The sequence below is a fragment of the Ornithorhynchus anatinus genome, chromosome 1, assembly GCF_004115215.2.
Source record: "Ornithorhynchus anatinus isolate Pmale09 chromosome 1, mOrnAna1.pri.v4, whole genome shotgun sequence".
Classification (NCBI taxonomy): domain Eukaryota; kingdom Metazoa; phylum Chordata; class Mammalia; order Monotremata; family Ornithorhynchidae; genus Ornithorhynchus; species Ornithorhynchus anatinus.
The window spans coordinates 51,783,356-51,804,988 of NC_041728.1; the positions used below are offsets into that span (position 1 = coordinate 51,783,356).

At 42.2% G+C, this 21,633-nt stretch overlaps 1 protein-coding gene across 2 annotated transcripts in view; it reads right to left on the reverse strand.

Annotated features, from left to right (window-relative positions):
* The window catches only part of TTC7B (tetratricopeptide repeat domain 7B), a 258,122-nt gene that overhangs the window by 41,940 nt on the left and 194,549 nt on the right, over positions 1-21,633 (reverse strand). For both annotated transcript variants that reach the window (XM_029067900.2, XM_001506377.4), the window contains one exon: positions 10,961-11,163. In XM_029067900.2, the coding sequence (XP_028923733.1) occupies positions 10,961-11,163 (203 nt within the window). The remainder of the gene's footprint in view (positions 1-10,960; positions 11,164-21,633) is intronic.

Here is a 21,633-nt window from a genome sequence, read left to right on the forward strand (position 1 = left end):
CTTTGAAACTGAGTTTGGAAATGTGGAATAGTCCTTCATTTCTCCAGAACACTGTCTGTAGTATGGAGCAAGAAAATGTGATCTGCTATCTGTTCATATATATGACTTGGAAGGGACTATCTCCAACTGTACTCACACCCACAAAAGACACCTTACTATCAACATCATCTTCAAATTCAAAAGACATTGAATATACAGTGCCTTTATTGCTTGTATTTTTCTTAATATTTCGGGGTCAGTACTTCAAAACTTTTAAAACAATTATATGAAGTGAAAAATCCCTAAAACATTCTCCAATTTACCATGTATGTGGGCATCTTTTCAAACTCAGCAATGTGTCATGACTGCACCTTTGGAGAGTTCAAAATAAATTACTGAATTGTTCACCTCATCTTTCCTCTAGTAATTTGCCAAAAATACACAGAGATATGAGAATTTCAATGCCATTTTTAATGTCTCTATGAATGAACGTTTCCACTGATGCCCAAAAGTAATATAATTTAAATGCAAAAGAAAAGCAACACATATAGTAGGGAAGAGAAAACAAAAGGTTACAATAGGAAAACCGGTTAGAAAGATACCCTGAACACTTAAACGGAACTCATCAAAGGCCTCTCATTCTCTAAGCCTAATTGCTGCATAAAGGGTCCCAGCCCGCCAGTGGCAGAGCAGACACAATTTACTTTCTCTCTTCATGGGTGCCTCTCCTCATATACTCTACCAAATGGAACAAATAAGCATGCCAAATGGAAAGAGGACAGGGCTGAGTCAGAGGACCTGGGTTTTAATCCCAGCTCTGTGACTTGACTGCTGTGTGATCTTGGGCAAGTCACTTAATTGCTCTGTGCCTCAGTTTCCGCCTCAGTTTCCTCCTCAGTAAAATGAAGATGAAATACCTGTTCTCCCTCTACATTGTAAGCCTCTTGTGGAAAGGGACTGTCTCAAAGCTGATTATCTTGTGTCTACCCAATCACTATGCTTGGCACATATTAAATGCTTAATAAATACCACAAATATTATTCCAAGAGAACTTCCATGTTCATGTTGATCCCTATGATTTTTACTGTACCCTGAACTTCTTCCTTCTCTTTTCTCCAGTTAGCTTCCATATTCTGTTCTGATTTCTTCTGTCTTTCTAGACTTGAATTTTCCCTCACTTCAACATTTCTCACTATCATCTGTGCACAAGCTGCAGAGCGCTGCTGGCAGAAATCTAGGTAACAGGCCAATTTCATCCACCTCAAGTTCATCCTTGCGTGCTTTAATTCTGCCCAGCAAAAATATTTCTCCATCCTTATTGATATCCATGCCCATTACCCTCACCAGCTGTTGCAGATGTTTAACTCAATTCTCAAGCCTCCTGTCCCCCGGTCTCCCCAACCCATGCCCCTGATGAGCAGGCTACCTATTATGCTGAAAATATTGAAACTATCAGGTGCCATCTCCCTAAAATCTCCCCTGCTCCTCTTTGGTTCCTCCCTCCTCCTGCTCCTTAAACTCTCCCATCCTTCCCAGCAATACCTCAAGAGGAGATCTCCTGCCTTCTATCAAAATCCACCCCCTTAACCTGTACATCCAACCCCATCCTTCCATACCTTATCTAAGCAGTTGCCCCCTCCTTGACCCATCTTCGCTCTCCAATGGCTTCTTCCCCAGTGCTTTCAAACATGCTCATGTCTCCCCATCCTAAAAAAAACAAACCCAAAAACCCTCCCATGACCCCACAGCTCCCTCCAGTTATCACCCCTTCTCCCTCCTACCATTCCTCTCCAGAGTTCTTGAGCAAGTTGTTTAAAGTTCCTCTCCTCCAATTCTTTCCTTGACTCCCTCCAATTTGGCTTTGGTCCCCTTCACTCCACAGAAACTGACCTCTCAAAAGTCACCAATGATCTCTTTCTTGCCAAATCCAACGATCTCCACTCCATCCGAATCCTCAGCAGCCTCTCAGCTGCCTTGGACATTGTCAACCACCCCCTTCTCCTGGAGACATTACCCAGCCTTGGCTTCATTGACATTGTCCTCTCCTGGTTCTCCACCTATCTCACTGGCCACTCATTCTCAGTGTCTTTGGTGGATTCCTCCTCTGCCTCCCACCCCCTAACTGGGTGTCCCTCAAGATTCAGATATGGGTCCCTTTCTATTCTCCCTTGGAGAATATACCCACTCCCTTGGAGAACTCACTGATTTCCATGGCTTCAACTATCTTCTCTGTGCAGATGATTCCCAAATCTACATGTCCAGCCCTGATCTCACTTCCTCTCTGCAGTCTCACATTTCCTCCTGCCTTCAAGACATCTCTACTTGGATATCCCTCCGATACCTCAAACTTAATATATCCAAAACAGAACTCATGTTCCTACCCAAATCCTGTCCTCCTGACTTTCCCATCACTGTAGAAGGCACCACCATACTTCCTGTCTCATAACCCTGTAACCTTGCTGTTATACTTGACTCCTCTCATTCAACCCACTTATTCGATCAGTCACTAAATCCTGTTGGTCAAACCTTCCTAACATTGCTAAAATCCATCCTTTCCTCTTGATCCAACCTCTACCATGCTAAGCCAAGCACTTATCCTATCCCACCTTGATTACCATATCAGCCTCCCTGTTGACCTCCCTGCCTCCTGTCTCTCCCCACTCCAGTCCAAACTTCACCCTGCTGACCGGATCATTTTTCTACAAAAATATTCAGTCTGTGTTTCCCCACTACTCAAGAACCACCAGTGGTTGTGCATCCACTTGCGATTTAAACGCCTTCTGTGGGCAAGTCACTTCACTTCTTTGTGCCTCAGTTCCCTCATCTGTAAAATGGGGATTAACTGTGAGCCTCACGTGGGACAACCTGATTACCCTGTATCTACCCCAGAGCTTAGAACAGTGCTCTGCACATAGTAAGCACTTCACAAATACCAACATTATTATTATTATTATTATTAAACAGAAACTCCTTCTCAACGGCTTTAAAGCACTTAATCACCTGGCCCCCTCCTACTTCACCTCACTACTCTACTACAACCCAGCCTGCAAACTTCGCTCCTCTAATGCCAACTTACTTTCTATAGCTCCATCTCATCTACCTCGCCCCCTACCTCTCTCCCACATCCTGCTTCTGGCCTGGAATGCCCTCCCTTTTCATATCCAAAAGACAATTACTCTCCCCACCTCAAAGCCTTATTGAAGAGCCTTCCCTGACTATGTCCTCATTTCCTCTTTTCCCACTCCCTTCTGCATTGTCCTGACTTGCTCCCTTTATTCACCACTGCTGCCACCACAGCCCCATAACACTTATGTTAGACATTTGTAATTCATTTATTTATATTGTTGTCTGTCTCCCCTTCTAGACTGTAAACTCGTTCTGGGCAGGGAATGTGTTTGTTATATTTTTGTTTGTACTCTCCCAAGCACTTAATACAGTGCCCTGCACGCAGAAAGAGCTCAATAAATATGACTGATTGATTACCATCAGTACTATCATTTCATCTACAAAGTCTTCAGAAATAACTCTCTTAGTCCCAGTCCCAATTAATCTCCTTGTGCTTCCCAATCTCCCTTGAAGTCCCTAGTTACTTCATTTAATTCTTTTCTTTCTCATGCACTGGACACCTTTGCTCCCTCTTTTCACACACTGTCTATCTCATCAAGCCCTGCCTTATCCCAACCATCTGTTTCCCTTTTACTTCCATTTTCAATCTGTCAAGTGCTTTGGAGAAAGACTAAGCATCTTGCTGACCTCCACTAGGGTAAATTCACACATTCTTCCTGCAGTTCCTTCTTACTCACTAGTATTCTTCTCTCGTCTGTTCCCATGCCTACAACTTCCTGGCTCTTCTCCACTTTCAACTTTATCCGGAAAATGCCTGCTCCTTTTCTTCCTACAGATCTCACAATTTTCTTTAAAGATGGATTGAGGGGATAACGTGGCTAACAGATGTCTTTGTTTTGGCTGCCCTGGCTACATACTGGGTCACTGGAACTTTGATGGCCTGGGAGAGCAGGCCCAAGAAGCCACAACCTGCCTTGTAGGACTTGACTGGTCCCACTTCTTCAGGGACACAGAATATTCAATCAATCAATTAATGGCATTTATTGAGCACTAACCGTATGCACAGCATTTTATTTATTCATTAAATTGTATTTATTGAGCCCTTACACTGTAGAAGTGCTTGGGAAAGTACAACAGAGCTGTACTACAGACTATTGTATTTGAATGTCGTTATTGGCTGTAATAAGAGGATTTTTAAGTTGGAGCTGGAGGTTTTGGAGGACAGTATCCAAATTTATGTTCCCAATTTTTAAAATTTATTCATTACACATTCATTACACATTACACATTATTCATTACACATTATTCATTACACATGAAAATGTGTGCCCCTAAATTTCCTATAAATATTTTGATTGCCTTACATTGTAACACAAATTTCCCACTATCTTTTTTACTTTCTTTCTTGTTTCTTAATGGTTCTTTCTGCCCTTTACATCTAAGGCTTGACTATAATTCCTTTTCCATCTACCAATCTCTATTTCCTTTATCTTTTTTGCTTAATTCATTAGCAACTGCCTCAATTTTGTCTAATTCAAACACTCTTGGAAAAAAGCAAACTTTTCTTGGCTGGTCAAAGCTCCTGTCACATGCAGCTTTAACTACTTCAATGGCCTCCTCACTGAACTTCCTGCAATGAGTCTCTACCCCTTTCAGTCCACACTTCAATCTGCTGACCCGATCACTTTTCTCAAAAAACATTCAGGCTTGTCTCCCTACTCCTCAAAAACCTACAGTGGTTGTTGATCCACTTCCACATCAAACGGAAACTCCTTATAATTGACTTTAAGGCAATCAGCTTCCCACCGCCCACTAAATTTCACTTCTTTCCCACTACAAGCCAGCCTGCACACTTCACTCCTCTAACACCAAACTACTCACTGTGCCCCAATCTCACCTCTTAACCCTTGCTCACATTCCCACTCAGTTTGGAACTCCCTCTCCCTTCACAAATGTCAGACCATCACTCTTCCTATCTTGAAAGCCCTACTAAAATCATAATTCTTCCAAGAGGCCTTCTCTAACCCCTCATTTCCCCACTCTATTCACCTTCCTCTTTGCAAGACCCGTGTGCACTTGGGTCTGTACCCTTTAAGCTAAGTCCTTTGATATTCAGCCTTATGTATTATATCCTTATACTTGCTTCCCCTAACTGTGACTTACTTTCATGTTTGTTTCTTTCAATAGATTATATACTCCTTGGGGGCAGGCACTGTGTCTATCAACAGTATTATACTGTACTCTTCCAAATGCTTAGTATAGTACTCTACACACAGTAAATGCTCAATAAATACCACTGTTAGAGTGATTCAAGCACTGACTGTGGCTATGGCCTCCTTAACACTTTCCATCTTCTAAATCTCAACTCTCTCTAATACAAATTCCAATCATTTTCCTCAGCTGGAACCCCCTTGTCCTAATCCAGGCGTCTTTTTTCTAAATACATCCTTCTCCACCCCCCTGTCATTTTATAAGCCAACAATGCTGGAGGTAAGTTGGAACTGGCTGGAATTCAGTTCCAGAAGAATAAAAAGTCTCGGAATGTCTGTTCCAGGGTGGTGAAGTGGGTGGAAGGGCGACAGCTCTGAGATTTCCTCCCCACACTGGGCAAGCTCGCTCACCCACTTCTCCCCCTCCCCGCCCCACCACCAAAAGCCCACTCACCATTGCAACTACTAACTCCTCTGCCAACCTGCTGCTCATCAGAGGGCCAGTAAGAATGTTGTTTTCACTTCAGCACTGCATATCCATGGATCAACCTCTCCCCACCTTGTCCAATCTTGACTCTTACCCTCCTTCAGTTCTACTTCTCTTCTGCTCCTTGGTTTTTTTTGGAAATTCTCTCTCCTCATCTCTTCCATTCTTTGGGGTTGCCCACCCCAGGTAAAATGGATAACTGAGCCAATCCCTGGTTGATCTGTTCTATGTAGACAGCCCAAATGGCTACTTCTGCAACCCCAAATCCATTTTTATGGCATTTGTTATGTGTTATGTTCCAGGCACTTAACTAAGTGCTGGGGTAGATACAAGCTAATCAGATTGGACAAAGTCCATGTTCCACTTGGGGCTCAAAGTCTTAATCCCCATTTTACAAATGAGATAACTGACGCACAGAGAAGTTAAGTGTCTTGCCACGGTCACAAAGCAGACAAGTGGAGGACTAAATGACCAGGTTAACTATAGGGAGCAAATCCCCTGAATTATTTCTCAATCCTTTATTCCACTTCATTCAGCCTGTGCAGATTCACTTTTTTGAGACCCCTCAGGGCTCAGTTATCAGTCCACTACTCTTCTCCCTCTTTGTTCTTTTACTAGATACTGGCTGACTTGAATCTTCCCTTTTTCCAAAGCCTCTTTCTCTCCACCTTGACCTGTCCTTTTCTTTGGACTCTGGCAAAACACCTGAATGCTTGATATTTCTTCAAATGTAATATGGATACTTCTCCAATTACTAGCCACTTGATGGCAAAGTCCATTTTCTTTCTTGTTTCATACACATATACGATCATTTTTCCCTATTTTTCTCCCCACATTAAAATGGTCAAATCCTGCTACTTCCACTCACATTTCACACTCTAGCTTTTCTTGCCAAAGCCCTTCTTTGTGTGAGGGCCCTTCCAACTCCCTAGCTGGTCTCCATTCCTGTGCTCTCACTGTCTTCCAATGCTCTTCGGGTTTCAGCTGAAAAATTGTGTCTACTACTCCTCTCCCATGTACAGCTAATCTCTTCCCTGGCTCCCCTTTGCCTACTGGTTCAAACTTTAGCTTTGACCCTTCATTTCAAGACCATCCACTATTACACCTGAATTTCTTTCCTCCCAATTCTGGATTTTGTTCATGTCAATCAAACCCGCTTTCTTCACATCATCTTGATTTCACTTGCTTCAGGAAAACTCTATAAGAAATCACATTAATTGCCCACATATAAAAGCCTCTTCCCCACCTTCTTCAGGAACCACCAAAGACACTCCTTCAGTCTTAAGAAACAGATGAAATCAACCCATCTTCCTCCAAAACAGGTTTCCCAACTCTCTGTGTATTTCAGGCTTCTTGCCCATCTGTTGACTATACAGGAATAGTGTCTAAAATTATCTTCTGCATGGCCTCTGGAATAGCACTAGTGTTCAGTGAGCTTCATTTTCCCGTATTTCGCAGGGCACGCATTGTAAATTCAAAAGCATTAATGGACAAGAAAGGAGATATGCTCTGAATTTCTTAGAAGAAAAATCACTACACTCAACTGAGGCAGCATTAAATATAAGCTGCCATGATTACTATGGTATTTAGGGATAACTACTGTTAATGCAAATCCACAAGTTTGTCTTTACACAAGGGGGATGGAAAATATAAAGAAAGAAAAGAGAGAAAGGAAGGTATGAGAATTTCTGTCATAGTCATTATTTTTAAAAAAATACATTATTACTCATTCAAAATTAATTGAAGGTTGCAAAGAGATCAAAAATAAGGGATGAAAAATAGGAGTTGTGGAGACAGGTAAAAGGGGTTAAAAATTATTATGGTTTTTGTTAAGAGCTTACTATGTGTCAAGCACCTCTAGGCTGCAAGCTCGTTATGAGCAGGAAATGTGCCTGCTAATTAATTCTTTTGCACTGTACTCTCCCAAGCACTTAGTACAGTGCTCTGCACATAGTAAGTGCTCAACAAATAGTATTGATCAATCGATTGATTTATTCTAAGCACTGGGGTAGATACAAGGTAATCAGGTAGGACACAGTCCTTTATCCCACATGAAGCTCATAGACTATGTTAGGCTGTAAGTTCGTTGAGGGCAGGGAATGTGTCCACTTATTGTTGTACTGTATACACTCCCAAGAGCTTAGTCCAGTGCTCTGAACCCAGTTAGTGCTCAATAAATACTGCTGAATGAATGAATGAGGGAGAACAGGTATTGAATCCCCATTTTACAATTGAGGAAACTGAGGCACAGATAAGTTAAGTGACTTGCCCAAGGACATACGGGAGGCAAGTGATAGAGCTGGGATTAGAACCCAGGTCCTCTGACTCCCAGAGTCATGTTCATTTCACTAAGCTATGGGGCTTCCTGTGGCCTAATGGCCATCCTTGTGCTACCACTCTTTGAGTTCCTGTTGGAGACCTCAATAACAGACTAATCTAACAGAATAATCTAAGTGAGCATACCTAGGACTTCTCTCCTGGCCATGGAAGCCTCCTCTCCAGCCATTTACACTTGGAGCTCTGGGACTGGGCTGGGAGGGAGCATCTCAGGCCTGCCCAGCCTATAGTCCCATTTGCTCTCTGACAACCCCATAATCAGAGAAACCAAGAAGCTTAGGAAACAGAAGCCTGTTGGTCAAAGGTTTGTGAGCAGTGTAATTTTTGTTTTCTGGTTTTACTTGACCAAATGTGCAAAACATGCCAGAGACTGCAGAACATTTTGTAATTCAAACTATTTCAGATGGATTCAAAAAGAAGAGCCAAACTCCATAATATATGTTCTTTTTCACTTAGCACTCCTATTTTAGGTCCAGTGCCTGCTTCCTTCAGAAAGTAAAGCTTCTGGCATTTGTCAGTGAGCTCAAATATCTGGAAAAGCTGCAAAGGTGAAACATAAAACTTCCCCTGTGCGATTTTCCTATTTGATCTTTTGTCTCATGTGTTCCCCTTAGGGATGTATGAGAAATGCTTCTCTGAATAATTCATAAGCACCTAGGTAGAAACTAGCTTATCCTTTTGAATAAAAAGGTTGGGTACAAGAAGCTGATTATAGCTGTTCCACAGTGAGATCTTAAAGGGCTTTAAAAATTCCCATTACAATAGTGAGACCAAAATTAATAGTCATCTAATACTTCAAATCAAACATCCCAGAGTTCAGGTATTATGTGAAATAATTTAAGGTGCAGTCATCTACAAAGTGTAGGTAAAGGGAGTTTAAAGAGATGAGAGAATCCTTAGACAAATTTTTATTTTTAAAAGTTTTTTTAAAGTCAGTCATCTTAGGTTCAGTGTCTCTCTAAGATGGGAAATAATACTCATCTCCTCTCAAAGAAGGGCAGTTGGAATTAACCAAAAGAGTTTGAGCTCCTTTGGAGAAAGTCTTATATTATTTATTATTCCTCAACTTATCTAGTGAGTTGGTTTTTCTACTAGCTCCAGGGTACTGGCAGTACCAAAATTACCCAAAAGTTATCAGTGGACCATTTTCTTCTGAACTTTTTAAGTGCAAGATGCCTACAGGTGGAGGAGAAATACACCTTCTGAACTTGAGACCTGGCCTGTAAAGTAAATAAAAGAGCAACAGATTTTCCCACAAGTATTTTGGTTTCAAACAGGTTAAAACTGCAGATGTTATTCCATTTTAAAACCTTCCAAATGGAGGCTGGGAGTGACCTTCTGAGATTAGGTAGGCCATTTCCCCTGACACAGAGTGGCTTTCCCCTAAACATTTCAGGCAGACAGCAGCAGTCTAGTGGAATGAGTCTAACTCCCCAAGCTTCCAGTCACCCACGTATGGCTGCCAAGGCTTTCTGATTTTCCCTGAGCAGGGGAGGCAGGGGTGTGCTGTTGGGCGATGGGAGACATCTACCGATTCTTCAGTTTCACTGTTTGCGTAACCAAGGCACCACTCTCCCTCCAGTCCCTCCTCCTCCCACCCTACAACTCTGACCAAATGTGAACTGACTTGTTCTGAGTCCGTCATTCAAGCAGAGCTGATTTTGGAACGCCAAAGTTCCTGCTTGATTTCTTACTATTCAAGTGAAGCACATGGCTTTAAAGAAGCTCTGTCAAAACTTAGATTTCCCACCTGGTATTTGTTGACCAGGGCAGCTGTGATGTAGGAAAAGCAGCGTGGGTCAATAGAGCATGGGCCTGGGAGTCATGGGACCCGAGTTCTAATCTCAGTTGTGTCCCTTGTATGCTGTGTGACCTTGGGAAAGTTTCTTAGCTTCTCTGTGTCTTAGTTTCTTCATCTTTAAACGAGGATTAAATCTGTGCTCCCTCCCCGCTTTGACCCAATCCATGTCCCACTTTGGGTTCACAGTCTAATCTGCTTGCAATGTGTCTAGGCATCTAGTAATAATAATAATAATTGTGATATTTGTTAAGCGCTTACTACATGCCAAGCACTGTTCTATGCACTGGGGTAGATACAAGGTAATCAGGTTGTCCCACGTGGGGCTCACTGTAGTACAATGCTTCGCATAAATAGGTTTTAATAAACACAAGTATTTTTTAATTAATTATTATGGTCAGGTAAAACTATGTTTTTCTAACAAATACATTAGTGCTAAATGTAGGATGGGACCTCTTTACAGACATATGGTTACTCGTTCATAACCCTTGTTTTCCAAAAGACAAACCCTTTTCTCCTCAATTTCCCCATCCTCCAAAATTCTCACCAAGCCTGCAGGAGAAGAGGAATCGGTGCCCTTTGCTGGGGTAGGCTAGAGGGGCCTCTCTGCCTTCCCCCTAGGTGACTCCTATTAATTTTCCAACTACTGTTTTCAAGGAAGTAAGTTCTACAAAACAATGTGAATACTTGGGCCAAAATCCTCAAGATAATGCCCTAGATGCCCACAGGTTGCTCTCGCCTGAGCTGTCCCTCCACTCTACAACTCTGCAAATCCTCAAAAAGAGGAATGAAGGATGGAATTGCCCATTTGAAGCCTGCCTGAAGATGACAAGTAGAAGCCTGTAGGTCAGTGATAAGGGGTACTTTAGTTTCAGATACATTCTTTTTGCACAGTCTGCAATGAAAGCAAAATTCCTTGCTTTGAATTTTGCCCACAATCTCAAACGATGGCACTAGAGCTAAGCGCAACTGACACTACACTTTGAAAGGGAATTCCAATGTTGGGAACAGACATCTCCCAAATCCTATTGATGAGAAATCTGAAGGTAGCAGTGGTGTTTCCAGAAAGGCTTTCTGACTTACCAATCTCTGCATGCTCTTCACATGGGTAGGACTGATTGATAAGGCCTCTTCATACCAACGTTTTGCTTCATCAATATTTCCCCGGAGCTCTGAGACTTGGCCTCTCATGTAGAGGACATTGTGAGACATTGGAAAGAGGTTTGCTGCTTCCTGGGTACATGCTGTGGCTTCAGCGGGCTTCCCGATTCCAATGTAGACTTCCGCTGTTGAGAGATGAGAAGGAGGGGATATTAACTACATTTTTTATGACATTTCCTGGGCAATAGCAATTTATTCCACTTGGATTATATTTTTTAATTCCTATCAAATGAAACAAGACTACTTTGCTCATGAGGAGATCTACCTGGGAAAGGGAATAAGAGAAAGAACTAGTTTCTCCAAACTTTTATTACTGCCACTCTTCATTTCATTCATTTTTACCCATCTGTTTCAGACACCTATTACAACTATCCCTAAGAAATTAACTGAGAGACTGTATGCGGAGGAGTTTGCCACTTTCCAAACCCTATTACTGCCCCTGAGAAAATGATTTAACTCTTCTACTCCTGCTGTCCACTGGTAAATATCTATTTCCCAACTAGCCCTAATTTGACAAACCACACTGACACTCACAATCTAGTTGCTAATCTCTAGATCTTTAACTCTCACATTTCCTGATATTAGAACATGTGAAGGCTAAGTATTACACTTCCCCCTTCAATCAGGACACCACAGTGGCATTCTAAAGCACTGTGGGTGGACTGGAAATTCAGGGCTTGTCCTAGACCAGTGCCAATCTTGGGCTGCCAAACCTGAGCACCAGGTTGGACACTGTCCTGAGCACCATTTGGACGATGCTGCTGTAACTGCACAGTACTTTCTCATTCTAGTCTTCCCCTGGGAAAACACATCCTGTTCCCTCTGGTCTGGACCCCTGAAGCCAAGGGGGCCTTTGGACCTGGGAGCTGCCTATCATACCCAGCCCTTCAGCCACAGGACAAGCGGGTTTGGTTCAGCACCAATATGGAATGCCTACATTCTTACTACTTCAAACAAATTGTTCTGAGGAAAGAGTCCTTGGTCTTTGAAAAAAATATGCCAGATAAGTCCTAATCACACAGTTTGATCCGCATATTAAGAGAATAATACTAATTGTGGTATTTGTTCAGTGCTATCTTTGCACTGAGCTCTGTGCTAAACACTGGTGTAGATGCAGTCCCTGTCCCACACAGGACTCATGGTCTAAGGAGAAGCGAGAACAGGTATTTAATCTCCATTTTATAGATGAGGAAACTGAGGGACAGAGAAGTTAAGTGACTCACCCAAGGTCAGAAGCCAAGTTTCCTCACTCTTTCCACTAGACTGTGCTACTTTGCAGAAACATATTTCTATAGTAATAGTAATACTAATAGTAGTGGCATTTTTTAAAGCACTTACTATGTGCCAGGCACTGTACTAATCACTGGGGGGAATAGAAGCAAATCAGGTTGGAGGCATTCCAAGTCCCACATCCAGTTCACAGTCTTAATCCCCATTTCACAGATGAGGTAACTGAGGCACAGAGGAAGTGAAGTGACTAGCCCAAGGTCATTCAGCAGACAAGAGGCGGAGCTGGGATTAGAACCCATGATCTTCTAACTCCCAGACCTGTGCTCTATTGACTGGGTCATGCAGCTTCTCATTCTCTCTACAGAATGTGATTACTGAGACTAAGTTCATCATGATTACATAGTATTTTTTTGAGATATCACTCATCTTTAAACAATCTACCCTCCAAACACTATGCAAGATGACTACCACCTAACAGTAATAACAATTTAGGCTACATAATAGGTGATGACTGCTCGCAAGTCTGCACAGCAGAACAAGGGCTAGCAGTGCAGGCAGTAGGGAGTACTTTCTAAATGACACTCTTCCTAAAGGACATTTAAACTCAACTAAACTATATTTACCACACTTCTACACTAATACAGTAAAGGATCATGTTTTTCATATCTTGTTTCTTAGCAGCAGTCTTGTCTTTCTTATAAAATGAGAAACATGTCCATGCCATTCACATCTAATTTATACACAGTGTGCAAAAATACTCTAAATCATGTATCCCCACTCATTAATAAAATCTTTTTGTCCTCAATTTGGGTGAAAAGTAAAACTCTATCCTTCAGAAGACAAGCAGCTCATAAAATGGGCTCTGAACCTGCAATTATGTCTTTCAGTAATTCGCAGGGTACAAACTAAAGAGAATTAATTGCAAGCTCACCCATGGTTTATATTACTTGATTATCTGATAATTGTTTGGGCGAACTGTGCAGAGAAATCTACAGAGTGCCCACTTGGCTTTCCTTCTTTACTTTTGCATATGTTGTACATACACCATCTTTTGTATTTTCTGTGGTATTTGCTAAGCACTTACTATGTGCAAGGCATTGTAAAAAGGGCTGGGGTTGATACAGCTAATCAGATTGGATACAGTCCCCGTCCCACTTGGGGATCGCAATCTTGATCCTCATTTTACAGATGAGGTAATAGGCACAGAAAAGTGAACTGACTTGTCCAAGGTCACACAGCAGACAAGTGGTGGAACAAGGATTAGAACCCAGGTCCTTCTGACTCCCAGGTCTGTGCTCTATTCATTTTTATGCATTTCTAAGGGCTCTTGGGGATTGGCCAGTTCCACATGGCACCTCACATCCGGGTCAGTCTTGGAACACAAACCTAGTCAATCGATGGTATTTACTGAGCACTTACTGTGTGCACAGCAGTGTATTAAGAGTTTGGGAGAGTACAATACAACAGAATAGGTAAGCACACTCCCTGCCCACATGTAACTTGCAGACTAGAGGGGGAGACAGACATTAAAGTAAGTTACAGTCAGATATGTACATAAATGCTTTGTGGGTGGTATGAATATCAAAGTGATTAAGGGGTACATACCAAGTGGATTGGCAAAACAGAAAGGAGAGTGAGCAATAGGGGAAGAGTGGGCTAAAGCAGGGAAGGCCTCTTGAAGGAGAATTGATTTAAGTAGGGCTATGAAAATGGGACGAGTGGTGGTCTATTGGATATGAAGTAAGAGGAAGTTCCAAACCAGAGGGAGGACATCTTACAGCTTCTCCTACCGCCTGTGTGAAGCTTTTCCTAATTATTTCTTCCTCCTCCATGGCAATATTATTCAATTCAGTCCTCTGAGCATTCATATGTACAATTCTCATCTTAATACATATTGCTGTTTTTATTTATGACCATGTTCTCCTATCTACATGTACACTTGCCTTGTTATACTTGCTTACTTCCCCAGTTAGACTGTATGTTTTTTGAGGCCAGGGATCTTGTCTTATCTTCTTTTTCCTTGGAGTCGAGTTCAATATATGGAACCCAAGAGGTACTAAATAAAAATGGTTTATGATCTAATTAAAATCTCTTGTCGTTACAGAACAGCTTTTTACTAAGAAGCTGGAAAGACCTCACCCAGAATGTCATATTTTTCACAACATGATTGTAGTACTAGTAATGATGATGGTATTCACTGAGCACTTACTGAATGCAATGTACTGAACTAAACTCTCAGGATGTACCGAGATTGGGGTATTTGAGAACCATGCTTCTAATTCTTAGTTCCACTTTCCAGGAGAAAATTAAAATTTTGCCTCTTATTAACCACTGCTTTAAGTTTACAAAGATGATGCTAATAATGGGGATTGTGTTCCATTGGTGCAGCTGTGTACAAAAGACCAACTACTAATCCACGGTTAATTCAGCACTCTGTACACCTGTACACTCTGTACACCTCTACATCACCTTGGCCCTTCCTACCTCTCCTCCCTTCTCTCTTTCTACCGCCCACCCCGCACGCTCCGCTCCTCTGCCGCCCACCTCCTCACCGTCCCTCGGTCTCGCCTATCCCGCCGTCGACCCCTGGGCCACGTCCTCCCGCGGTCCTGGAACGCCCTCCCTCCTCACCTCCGCCAAACTGATTCTCTTCCCCTCTTCAAAATCCTACTTAAAACTCACCTCCTCCAAGAGGCCTTCCCAGACTGAGCTCCTCTTCTCCCTCTACTCCCTCTACCACCCCCCCTTTACCTCTCCGCAGCTAAACCCTCTTTTCCCCCTTTCCCTCTGCTCCTCCACCTCTCCCTTCCCATCCCCACAGCACTGTACTCGTCCGCTCAACTGTATATATTTCCATTACCCTATTTATTTTGTTAATGAATTGTACATTGCCTTGATTCTATTTAGTCGCCATTGTTTTTACGAGATGTTCTTCCCCTTGACTCTATTTATTGCCATTGTTCTCGTCTGTCCGTCTCTCCCGATTAGACCGTAAGCCCGTCAAACGGCAGGGACTGTCTCTGTTGCCGACTTGTTCATTCCAAGCACTTAGTACAGTGCTCTGCACATAGTAAGCGCTCAATAAATACTATTGAATGAATGAATGAATACACCTAATGATTCTCTTTTACCTTTGGGTTGCAGAAACTTGGTGCTGTTTGCCACTCTCCATTAAATAATTTTGCTCAAAGTGCCATCCCATCTCTGGTTGCTGAATGCCAGGAATGCCATTAGGTCTCTGTTTCCCAATGTTGCTAGAGTAGTGGTGGCTATGACAGCTGAGACACATGATAAGAATTAGGAACCATGCACTGTCAGCCACTTTTCAGGTGATTTACCTTGAGTTTGGATTAAGGGATTAGAGATTCTCCACTCACTCCTCTATTTCCGCAGCATATCAGGAATGGGTCTGAAGTGCAGAGCAGGGGACTGGGGAAGCCATCTAGAATCTGAGGTGGGGCTTGGGTGAACATGGAAGAAAGGTCATTTTGGATTTTCTCATGTGTCCCTCACCCCCTACTGTGTCCAGGGCCCAGCACAGTGCCACAGAGTGATCATGGAACACTTGGTCACTCCTCTCATTTATCTGGGGGAATCAAAAGGTTGCCTGAAATGCTCCTAAATAGGTCAGGTACTGACAAATTCTGAGGTCAAATATTTCCCCAGAGTGAAATCAACCCACTGACATTTTCAAAATCTCATTAGGGTCCAGATTAGGGACAAATGTCAACAGTTGTTCAGTTGTTGTGTTGGGATTTGACAAAGATTGATATTTAAGCATTTAGCTTTTGACCCCCATTCACCTATTTAGGGTCACAACAGACTGAATGAAGCATAGCTAAAATTTTTATTGAAAAGTATTCTGCAACCATCAGATAGCCCCAGTCCAACAAGAACCTAAGGGACTCTCACCATATAATCTACTTCAAGGACTAAATTCAAATGAAAAAAAAAACCCACAAAGTCCTCAGTTTTTTAAATTTCCCAACAATGTATAAGAACATAGTACAATTGCAAAGGAACAAAGACACTAAGTAAAGCTAGTGGTGTACTATTCACTGAAATCAAATTTTGTCCAAACATGAACAACATACAAATGCAGTGTTAACTTAGTGTTAACAAGCTGTGAACTCTCAAAGGTGCAGGCAAACAAGTTATTACAACTTCCTGCTCCCTTCCTCAGTTTGATAGCCTCTAATAAGAAGATAAGAGCACAGTCAGGGCAGTCAAGGGCACTCTGAAAATTCATTTCAGGCTCTGACCACTAAAAATTATTTTCACAGATTAATTCCCCTATTTATGCAGGTAACTAAGAGAAAAGCCCTAAACTATTATTTTAAAACGCCACTACCCATGGTGCTACCAAGTTGGAAATAAAATGGAAGCAGGACCATGGATGCCGCCCTTAAGAAGTGGCACAGGTAGGGGAGAGTGCTGAGAGAAGTCCAGCTCAAGGGCAGGCCTTTCTCCCCAAAATCCATACAGCAATACTTCCAGGGTACATTTGGGGCAGGTTATCCAGCCAGAAACCTCAAGACTTGCCCAATGGAAGTTTCCTGCTGCTCCCTAGCACTCTCCCCAGAACATACTCTTGCGGTCTAAAACTGGTCAAGGGAGAGAAGGTGTTGCTGGGTTGCTGGGGTGGCATTCTGGCTCCTTTGAAATCTTTTCTAAGAGTCCCTGCCTCCACCCTTTGTTGGGGTGAAGTAGTCATTCAATTTTCATCCTTTTTGGGGAGCTGAAGAAATGAAACCTTCTAAATTCCTAAGACCATCTCATAAGATCTGAAAACAAAGGGTTCTACATGTCAAATATGGTAAACTCAGGCATTAATTGAAACTTGTATGTACTCAATCCATGCACTGACACTTCCTCTTACCATGATTTAACCAAAAGATGTCATACTCATCATTCTTGTGACCAAAGTAGATATCAAAATGGCTCACAGAGCACTCATCCACATGAAGGGAAAGAGAACACTGCCAAAGTCAATGAGATTTGAAATTTTTCGGTTGGGAATGTGAAAATCTACCCAAGGATCCATTTAATCCCAGGTTATAGATTTTCATGAATTGACTCCTTCATAAATTAATGAAAAGACACTGCCTGGAGAGAGAAGGGGCATGTGTGGTGGGAAGACTATTATCTCCCTTCAAAATTAGAACAGAGGGCACTGGATGGAATTCCCTGATCTCTATCAGTATTCACTGCAACTAACATCTCTTTTAGAGATGATCCTGATGTCTCCTTTTACAAGCATGAGTTGGGAAGGCCTTGAGCAAAAGCAACCTCTCAATGCCTTGTTTGCATTGCTACCTTTCACTTAAAAGTACTGTTCTGGGTTTGTCAGCCTGATTAGAGCAATCCATTGCACTGCCAGTTCTGTCAAGAATGTAATTATTGGCTTCTACTCCCCTGGATGCACCTTGAATAGGTGTCATTGAAAAGAGAAGATATTAATCTTTTGACAATACGGGTGTGTGTATGTGTGTGTATGTGTGTATAAAAATGGGATTTCCTTGAAATTTGTCATATCAGCTGATATTTCCTTTGATTATATATGTGTCTTGAGTAAATGTTTTCTAGGTTGAGGTATACTGTTTCAGGTGACTTCTTTATAGTCTGTCCAGTAAAATGGAATCTATAGTAAGGGGACAGTGTCTTCTCAGTTGGTTACTGTCACTCAGAAATTCTTATCACTACCTGGCAGCTTGTGTGTGGGTATTGCTTTGTACTTGAAAATGAGATAGGCACTCCAACTACAATAGTCTAAATCTATTAGCCAATATTTACATATCCCTTCATATTTGCAAACCATTTTACAATCATTCATCAAGGATTTACACATTAATATGGAACAGTTCCGGGCTGCAGGAGCCCTGACTATTTAAACCTTATGTAGCAGAGGTTAATCTTAATGATTTATAGAGTACTTTTATGGGGTGTGGTCAGAAGAGAAAAGAGTTCTTTATCATTGTTATTAATATCAATACCTGTCCTCCTTCCTAATCAGAATGTGAGCCCCATGTGGGACAGGGACTGTGTCCGACCTGATAAATTTGTATCTACCCCAGAACTTAGAAGAGTGTTTGACACATAGTAAGCCCTTAATAATAATAATAATTACAAAGGCAGTGACAAGATTAGAATTTAAATATCCCAACTCATGGCACTGGCTCTATCCACTAGATTGTGCTGCCTCTTGTTAAAAATATTTTTTTTCCAATGGAGATCTTCAATTGGAGTGAACCTACCACTCATTAGAGAGATATCTTTTTTATGGTATTTTTTAAAGTTATTACTATATGTCAAGTTAATCAGGTTGGACACAGTCCCAGTCTCACATGGGGCTCAGAGTCTAAGAAGGATGGAGAGCAAACACTGAATCCCCATTTTGCAGATGAGGAAACTGAAGCACAGAAAAATTAAGTGACGTGCCCAAGATCACATAGCAAGAAACTAACAGAGTCTGGATTAGAACCCAGGTCCTCTGACTCTTGTGCCTGTGATCTTTCCACCAGGCCACGCTGCTGCTCCTTTTATATTTCCTATCACTGCTGCCAAACTGCCACTACACAAGATGATCTGCCCTCCAACGCTAGCTAAGCAATAAGGACCTTCATGAAAGGAATTACAGTAATAGAGCAGCATGAAATCATGAACTCCACATCAGCCCTACCTAAGCCAGAGCCAAGGAGTTCACAAAACGACCACAACTTTAATAATCTTCCAAAGCCAGGCTTCAGGAAGTCACAAAATCTCATCTTGTACAGTCTAAGAATAGCCAGCCATTGAGACTGTGAAAAGTGCCAAAGTTAAAGCTATAATTATTAGTAAGTAACAACCAGAAATTAAACCACCTACTTCAAAATCTTTTTTAACTTCCATCCCAACAATTTTAAGTAGAAAGATCAGGTCCGAGACACTAATTTGGCTTTGGAGAGGTTACAGTTCAATTTTAATAGTCACTGTCTGTAACATGTGGACAGAACTATGTTACTGATTTGAAAGTGCTTTGGGCAAGTCACTTAACTTCTCTGTGCCTCAGTTTCCTTATCTGTAAAATGGGGATTAAGACTGTGAGCCCCACGTGGGACAACCTAATTACCTTGTATCTACCCAGCGCTTAGAAGAGTGCTTGGCACATAGTAAGTGCTTAACAAATACCAAAATTATTATTATTATTAGGGAAAACAAGCACTATACAGAAAACAAAATATTTATATGGGATGTTGTGTGGTTTAGTGGAAAAACCATGGGAATGGGAATCAGGGAGGCCTGAGTTATTTTCCTAACTCTAACACTAGCCTGCTACGAAACCATGGGCAAGTACCTAACCTCACTGTTTCTTCATCTAAAAAATGGGGAAAAGATGCTTGTTTTTCCTACCTCTTAGACGTGTGCCCCATTTTAGGCAGACACTTTTGGTTCTGTTCATCTTGAATAAAACCTCAGAGCTTAGCCCAAAATAAGCACTTAATAAAAACCTTTAAACTCAGTTATGCCAGAAAGCGTATTTTCAATATGCCTTTTGGCTAAAAACAATCAAGGAACCTACTTGCTTACATGAGCCTGAATGGACTTGGCATGCCACGTTAATGAACAGGGGAGCATTACAGCATGAGTTTTCCTTTAAGGCAAGGTTTTTTGAGGAAATTACTTGATGGTAAAGGGCAACTATGTGTAACTGGCAGTGGCTCTGGCATATACATCACCTGTTGACTGTGTCATCCACTGCAGGGATTTGCAATCTATTCATGCAGCAGAGCCAAAAAAAAATGAAATATTTTAACAGTATATAAAGAGACAATTATACACATAAAACACACATTAAATTAACTTTAACATATATTTTAGTGGTAAGTGCTTCTATGTTCAAGCGCTTAGTACAGTGCTCAACCACTTAGTACAGTGCTCTGCACATAGTAAGTGCTTAATAAATATGATTGAAAGATTGAAACCCCTGGAATACAAGAAAATCAGGTTGGACACAGTCCATTTCCCACAAGGGGCTTACAGTTTTGATCCTCATTTTACAGATGAGGCACAGAGAAGTTAGCTGACTTGTCCAAGGTCACACAGCAGACTAATGGTGGAGCTGGAACTGGAACCCAAGTTCTTCTGACTTCTAGCCCTGTGCTCTATCCACTAGGCCATGCTTCTTCTCACAAACTTCATTGTGGAAATATGATTATGAAGTAAAAAAGAGGGGGAGAGAGAAAAGGAAAAGAGTACAAGGAGGGAAAGAGAGAAGGATGGAGGGAAAAGCAACCAGTTCCTGTTCTTCCTCTTATTCTATTAAGGATGGCAGCAGGGGGGGAAGTCATTGTTTTAAAGCAACGCAAATTAAACAGGCATGTTCAAAGGTGTTAGATGTCAGCCTTGATGGAAGTTCTAGAGGTAAAACCTTTGCTGGTACTCTGCTGAAAGTTAAGAGTTTCAGGAACAGGGCTCCTTTGCCACAAGGGATAGGTAAAAGGAGACACTGGCTCAGTTGCCCAGGTTTTGCGGGAAGGAAGAAAAAACACACCAAGGGATTGAAAACAAATCAAAGCAAGCTTCCTCGTAAATGGGTGGGAAAGGGAGGGAAGCTGCTTGGAATTGAATATCTCCTTACCTTCACGAGGGAAGAAGAGGCTTAGCAACCCATTGAGAGGACACAGAAGCAGTATCATGAGTGATACCAAGCAGTTAAGCAGTTCTCACTCAGCTTGCTCCTCTAGTGCTGGGGCACAAACTGAGCTATGCTGGTCCTTGGGTGGGCCACGATCAGTGAGTGTGGGACACCGGCACAGGGTTGCCTTTGCCCCCGTCCCTTGTTCTCTTGGGGTCTCTTGCTGCCCCAGCACCCACGGTGGGGTGAGTGGTTCCCTTTGCTTGCCCCAGTGCCTGTGGAAGGTGAGCAGTTCTCTTTGCTTACCCCATTGCCTGTGAGGGGTGAGGGGTTTTCTTAGATGCCCGGTTCACCTGGCTGACTCAGTGCTGCTCCTGCATCTTGTTGATGACTGCAGAGATGGGCAGGCCACATGTGAAGGGACCAATTAGCTCACCACTAGGGAAGGAGAAGGGTCACCCTCCTAGCACCAGGGTGAGAACAGCTCCAGTTTGTCTTGCCAACCAGTGAGAATGGAGGGAGCCCCACAGATCCCTGGGCCAGGCAAGGCCATATCCTGCCGAAAGGGGGCAAGGAAAAGAGCCATTGACTTGGCTCCTGCTTGGAGCCAAGAGATTTCATTTTATGTGGCTCTTCTGCAGACCCCTGGTCTAGTGGAAAGAACACAGAGTTTGAAATCAAGAAACTTGGGTTTTATTATAGTTACAGGCTTTTTCCTCAGGAGATTGAAATTGGGACCACCTCTGTATTT